Raw genomic sequence first — 7,569 nt, forward strand, 5'->3', positions numbered from 1 at the left:
AGGTGGATCAAGCTGCTATGGATGTGTTCAACAAGTTCATCCGCTTCAAAATCAACCCAGTGGCAGCTATCCTAGCAGAGACGTTCTTGTCATTTCAGCGGTATCAAGAGGGTGTTCAGAGGAATGTTAGCAAGGTCTGAATTCGATTTTGCATCCAGATACGGGTTATGGTCTCGTTATCCATTAACAAGGTTCCTCAGCACCTATGTCGATGACATGCCTCTTCTCAAATGGAAAGAATTATTCGAAGAGGTTACTCCGAGAAACTTTGCTGAGAAATGTTGTCTCTATGATCGGCATCAGCAAGTCATGTATTCATGCGGGGAGTTCTAGAATCTAGTATTGATGGGTCCTAGAGGGTGTATCTCTTTCATACCAGCCTTGGTACTTGGCCAGTTGAAATGGGGAATGGTTCCTGTATCTGAAAAGCAGTTAGAGGGTCTTTACCTTTGGTATAAAGATGATCGGGCGTCCTCGAAAATGGTCCAATCCATAAGGACAACTCTTAAAGACATTCATTTGCATGGGCAGCAAGAGTTGGGAGAACACAAAACTTTTTATTCTGATGAGTATAAGTCTTGGAGAGCCGACAGGATGAAGGGCATTAGTAGACCCTCACTAGTAATGACACAAATCAAGGGAGGTCCCACACCAGCGGAAGTCACACTTAAGGCAAACATCAAATTGTTAGAGGCCCGCCTTCAAGAATCCAGGGATCAGAATGAGATGAAGGACATTGCCTTAGAAAAATCGGGCAACATCTCCTCTACACTCATGGAGGAAATTAGGAGCCTAAAGAGAGATTATGCCGACTTGTGCTCGAATTCCGGTAAAATGGCTATAATGAGACAAAATCAGAGGATGGTGGAGGAGATAAGAGATCTGAAGGAACGACTCGAGACTCAGGGACAAGCCCTGCAAAACAAGATAGAGATAGAAAGGATGACTAGACTAGATCTGGAGCAAGTCATGGCTACGATTAGAGATTATCAACAGGCCTTGGATCGATCCCACAGGAAGGAGGATGACTACAAAATGTCATTAGAGCAAGTGAAAGAGGAGGCTTTCGCAAAAGAAGCCCAACTAATGGATCAACTGAAGGAGTTGGTAGACTCATATGAGCACCTAAAGGGGAATCAACGGATATGGGATGACAATTGGAGGAACAGTCTGGGAGAATGCAAAAGAGAAAAAGATCAATGGAGAGAAAGATGCCACAATATCATTGAGGGGTTCAGGGATTTCGCAGATAATTGGTTAGTAGCATTCGAAGAGGCCTAACAGGAGTTCCATATGTATCCTGATACAGAGGTACGCCCAGCAATGGGAACTCTCTTCAGTAGCTGCACTCAGGTCGCCAAGAAGCTCAGATGTTGGAGGATGGAGTGCAACGGGGGATTCTAGTTAGGATTACGTGGTTTTTTTTTATTTGTTCTCATTTTTATTTCTTGCTGGATAAAAGAAGGAATGGAGGAAATCGACATATGTGATTCCTCTTCCTTGAATGATGTTTTGATTCATAATAAAGGGTGTCTTTTCCATAATGTCTCTCTCAACCAAGTAAAATTCACAAAAACAATTGGAAAAAAAAGAAGAAGTACAAAAACAAAAAAATGAAATGAAAAGTTCAAAGCCATTCAAAAGACACAACTTTGGTCTTCCAACATTCTAAAGATTGTTGTCAACCGTATGCAAACTAAAAGACTACGCTCCTTATTTAGCAGGATACGGGGGTTTATAACTTTCGGAGGGGTTTTATGCTGCTAGAATTAAAGGTGCAACCTTGGTATAAAAATTCTTTACTCTAAAGATTGTCATCAACCACATATTAAGCTAATGGACTACACTCCTTAAGCCCTAACTGTGGGGGGTCATACATATGATACATGCAAAATGGTCTCTCGTATAAAGTTTTCATTTATTATAGATCAGTATTTTAAAATAAATTGCATTCATTACACAATTTATCAGCATTGCTCCACAACACCCTTACTACACCCGACTCCGAGCTAAACAAATGGTTGAATCTACAGACCTCAGCCAGGACACTAAAGCTGAATTAGCTAGTATGAAAGAGCAGATGGCGGAAATGTTCCAAATCCTGAAAGCTCTCCAGCTCGAGAAAGAAAAGAATGCCACTACTGGGCCACAACCTCATTCAGGGTCCAGAAACCCCAGCCAGAGGCCTGGTACTAGCCAACCTCAAGAGGGACACAATGCCAACACAAGACATCAAACTCAACCAGAGGACTATAGTGATGATCCCGATTATGATCCCCATCGAGAGACAACCATAACTCAAAGGACTCCAGAAGGCAATAATGCGCCGAATACGGAAAAGGAGGAAGAGAAATGGAGTTCAATTGAAGAGAGTTCGAAAGCTATTAAAGGAACCATTTGTCCACACCTCAAGAATGCTTTCAAAATGTGCTTGGTTCCTAATGTGGTACTCCCACCCAACTTCAAAGTGCTTGAATTCGAAAAGTATAATGGGACCACTTGCCCCAAGAGTCATTTGCACATGTACGCTAGGAAGATGGCAGCGTACCATGGCAATGATAAACTCTTGATTCATTGCTTTCAAGACAGTTTAGTTGGAGCACCTATGAGCTGGTATATCCGGCTGGAGAAAACTCAGATCCGGTCCTTCTTGGATCTATCCAATGCTTTCGTCAAACAATACAATTATAATGAGGATGCTTCACCATATAGAGCGCAATTACAGAACATGGCTAAGAAATCATTAGAGAGTCTGAGAGAGTATATTCAGAGATGGCGAGGACTAACATCTCCGGTCCTTCCAAGGCTGGATGAAGAAGAACAATTGTCTATCTTCATCGACACCCTGCAAAGCCCATACTATGAACGTCTCATGGGTAACGTAACAACCAACTTCAATGATCTAATTAAAGTGGGAGAAAAGTTGGAAGGAGGAATCAAGAGTGTGAAATTTTTTGAAGAAGGTTCAGGTTCCAGAAAGAAGCCTACTTTCATGAGGAAGAAGGATGCAGAGATCTATTTCATTGCTGCAGAACCAAAAAGGTTCCAACCCCAAAACAATAACCAAAACAGTTATCGTGCGCCCTCTCGGTTTGCACAGAACCACATACAAAACCAAAGTCCAACACAAAACCGAATACCAACCCATAACCCACCAAATCAAAACAACAACACCTATCAACCTAGACAAGGTTACACCCAATATCCAAGAAATAACAACTACTATCAACAAGAGAGGAGGACACTGGTGTTTGATCAAATTCCGATGACATACACTGATTTGTTCACCTATCTCCAAAGACAGGGGATGATCACACCAATCCCAGGAAAAATCCCTGAAAACCCTGGGCCATGGTACAATGAAAATGTCAATTGCGCCTATCATTCTGGGGCAGTAAGACATTTGGTGGAAGACTGTATGGCTTTCAAATTTAATGCCAAGCGAATTGATTTCAGGGAAACTAGACCCAACATAACTGGGAATCCTCTACCCAACCACGGAAATCAGGAAGTAAATGCGATAGAAACAAAATCGAGGTCGCAGTAATTGACAAGGTTAAAGACGTGAAGATGCCCATGGGGTTCATCTTCCGTGAAATGTGCAGGCAGGGTTTGGTAGAAGTTATTAGCTATAAAACAAACAACAATGATGCGAAGAGTTGTGAAATGCACGGGCGTACAAGTCATAGTTTGGAGGAATGTAAAGAATTAAAATCGCTTCTTCAGAAAATGATGGACTTGAAACTGATTGCCATTGGCGAAAAGTCCTCATGTTATGGGATTAATGTTGTATAGAAAAGTCAAAAGGAAATACCCGTGTTCATACACATGTATGAACCCGTCATAAATTCACCAGGGGTGTTCAGACATATGTCTCTCAACGTCAATGGGAACCATTCATCCGGAAGATGGAGCCCGTGATAACAGGAGGGGGGAGCTCATTCCCGTATGAATCAGAGAAGGCATTGCCTTCTATGGTTACCAACATTGCTGGAAATAGCAGGGTTATGAGGACTGGACGTATATATGTTCCACCAGAGATAGAAAAGGGTCCATCTGGGGCCACTAAAGGTAAAGAAAAAATGCCAGAGCATGTAGAAGAGGATATCGAGGTGGCATTACCTGGAGGCGTATCAAACGAAGAGGCATGTGAGTTCCTCAAATTTATCAAGCAAAGTGAGTACAAAATCGTGGATCAGCTTAATAAGACCCCAGCAAGGATATCTTTGTTATCCTTACTCACGAGTTCTGAGGCCCATAGAAATGTGCTACTAAAAGTGTTGAATCAGACTCACGTCAGGCATGACATTACAACTGACAAGTTGGGAGGGATAGTGAACAATATTGTGGCAGATAATTATATATCGTTTTATGATCAAGAGATACCTTCTGAGGGTACCGAACATGTTCGTCCCTTGCATATTTCAGTGATGTGTAATGATTGTGTGATCAGAAAAGTCCTCCTGGATAATGGGTCATCGCTGAATGTCATGACAAAGAGAACTTTCTCCAGATTACCGGTGGATACTTCCTACTTGAGGGCTAGCTCAATGATTGTCAAAGGTTTCGACGGATCACGTAGGGACGTGATGGGGAGATGGAGTTGCCCATCAAGATAGGGCCATGCATATTCGATATACTGTTCCATGTGATGGACATCAATCCAACGTATAGATGTTTTTTGGGGCATCCTTGGATTCATTCCTCAAGAGCAATACCGTCTACCTTACATCAAAAAGTGAAGTTCATAGTGAACGGAAGGCTGATTACGGTTTCAGGAGAAGAGGATGTAATAGTGTCTCAGTCGTTTGATGCCCGCTACATTGAAGTGACCGAGGAGGCATTGGAAACATCATTCCAGGGCCTCGAGATCGCAAACACCACATTTGTATTAGAAGGTGGATCATTGCCAAACCCACATCCGTCAGATGCTTCTCTCATGATGGCAAAGGTGATGATCCGCGGAGGATATCAACCCGGGAAAGGATTAGGAAAGTATGGACAAGGCTGCAGGGAATTCATAATGCCCAAGGCCAATAAAGGTAGATATGGTTTGGGGTATAGAACGATACATGAAGATAAGCTTTGAACCATAGAAGTAAGGAAAAGAGAGCGTTTGACTCGGCTAGGGCAATTTGGGCATGAGAATGTGGTAAGGCTTCTAATACCACATATCAGTCAATGCTTTGTCAGCGGCGGTACCCGGTCCTTAGGAATGGTGGCCTCCATGGAAGAAGAAAGAATGAAAGAAGAGTTTGGGTTCGTGTACCAGTGTCCCCCAGGCACCTGCTTGAAGAATTGGCATGAAGAGCTACATGCATCAGTTACTTTAAGATCAAAGTAATAATTTTATGTAGGATTTTTTAGCCATGTCCAAGGCTATTAGACATTTTTCATTTTATGTTTTTTTCAAATAATAATGACTCATTTGTTTCAGTATTTCCATTCAAATCAATAAAGATCAATCTTTTCGATCATATTCATGTGTCTCTTTTGCATTTTTTTCTCTATTACATGTTAAAAGACCAGAGTAAAATAAAACAGAGGAAAAATAAATGAATAAAAAAACCAAATCCATGGGGAGCTGACTTAGTCATCCCCACATTGCAGATCCGATAGCGACTCTAAAACTGAGGGCCATGCTAGTGAGCCCTCGCCTAGTCCTGACCAACCGGTTCACCAAGTGGAAGATGACAGTGATGATGACGAATGGGAGGCCTCCCCCGAACTGCTCAGATTGGTAGAGCAACAAGCTAGAGAGATTCAACCACACGAAGAGCCCGTCGAGCTTGTCAACCTAGAATCCGAGGAAAATAAGAAAGATGTGAAGGTGGACACCATAATGGATGGTAACGAACGAGAACGCCTAGTTCAACTTCTACATGAATTTAAGGACGTTTGTGCTCGGTCGTACGAAGAAATGTCAGGGGTAGATCGAAGTATAATAGAGCACAAACTACCGCTAATGCAAAATTCTAGGCCAGTAAAGCAGAAATTGCGAAGAATCAAGCCAGAGATCTCCCTAAGGGTCAAAGATGAGGTAGAAAAATGGTTGATAGCTGGGTTCGTTAAAGTTGCTGAATATCCAGATTGGGTAGCCAACATGGTAGATGTGCCAAAGAAGGGAGGAAAGTTGAGAATATGTGTTGACTACACGGTTCTCAAAAAGCTAGCCCACAGGATGATTTTCCGGTGCCACATATAGATGTTTTGGTTGATAGCACCGCTGACCATGCCCTTTTCTCATTCATGGATGGGTATTCGGGGTATCATCAGATCAAAATGGCGCCAGAAGATGTAATCAAGACCACGTTTATTACCCTATGGGGTACCTTTTGCTACCAAGTCATGTCGTTTGGATTAAAGAATGTCATGGCTACATATCAAAGAGCAATGGTTACTCTTTTCCATGACATGATGCACAAGGAGATAGAGATCTACGTGGACGACATTATCTGTAAGTCCAAGACAAAAGGAGAACATGTAAACAACTTGAGGCGTCTGTTCGAGAGACTACGAAAGTATCACCTTAAGTTGAATCCAACCAAGTGTAGCTTTGGAGTGAAATCAAGCAGAGTCTTGGGTTTCATAGTCAGCCAGAAGGGTATCGAGGTGGATCCAGAAAAGGTGAAGGTCATAATCGAAATGTCAGCACCTCGAACAGAGAAGGAAGTCAGAGGATTCTTGGGAAGATTGAATTACATCTCCAGGTTCATCTTCCAGCTAACTTCCACATGTGAACCTATATTCCAGCTCCTAAGAAAGAATCACGTGGTGAAGTGGAACAATGACTGTCAGTCAGCATTTGAAAAGATAAAGCAGTACTTGACAGAACCTCCGGTATTGATGCCTTCAGTTCCAGGGCGACCCATGATTCTATAACTCACTGTACTTGATGAATCAATGGGTTGCGTCTTGAGGCAACATGATGACAATGGAAGAAAAGAGCAAACCATATACTATATGAGCAAGATATTCACAACTTGCGAGATAAAATACTCCTTGTTAGAACGAACTTGTTGCGCTTTAGTTTGGGCCTCTCGTCGGCTAAGACAGTACATGTTGAGTCACACCACTTGGTTAGTATAAAAAATGGATCCTATCAAGTATATTTTCGAGAAGCCCATACTCACAGGAAGAATTGCTAAATGATAGGTGTTGTTATCTGAATATGACATCGCCTATGCGACATAGAAGGTGATAAAGGGAAGTGTTATTGCTGACTACTTGGCCAACCAACCCTCAAATAAACTGGGGCATTTGAGGTATGAATTTCTAGATGAAGATATCATGGCCTTATCCGATGAATCAAGAGAAGAAGAAAAATGGACCCTAGTCTTTGATGGGGCCCCCAATGCATTTGGACATGGAGTAGGGGCTGTTTTGGTGTCTCCAACAATGAAGTTCCTTCCTTTTACTACTAGACTATGTTTCAATTGTACTAACAATGTGGCAGAATATGAGGCATGCATTTTGGGACTAAAGGTCGCTATTGTCTCAAAAGCCAAGATCCTAGAAGTATTTGGGGATTCCACTCTAGTAATCCATATGATAATAGGAGAATGGGAA

General features: G+C 42.2%; 1 protein-coding gene across 1 annotated transcript; it reads left to right on the forward strand.

Annotated features, from left to right (window-relative positions):
• On the forward strand, positions 2,018-3,547 carry LOC109327661. Its single transcript, XM_019560831.1, has one exon. The coding sequence runs from the start codon at positions 2,018-2,020 to the stop codon at positions 3,545-3,547; it is 1,530 nt and encodes a 509-aa protein (XP_019416376.1).

This window comes from Lupinus angustifolius, chromosome LG15 (assembly GCF_001865875.1).
Source record: "Lupinus angustifolius cultivar Tanjil chromosome LG15, LupAngTanjil_v1.0, whole genome shotgun sequence".
Classification (NCBI taxonomy): domain Eukaryota; kingdom Viridiplantae; phylum Streptophyta; class Magnoliopsida; order Fabales; family Fabaceae; genus Lupinus; species Lupinus angustifolius.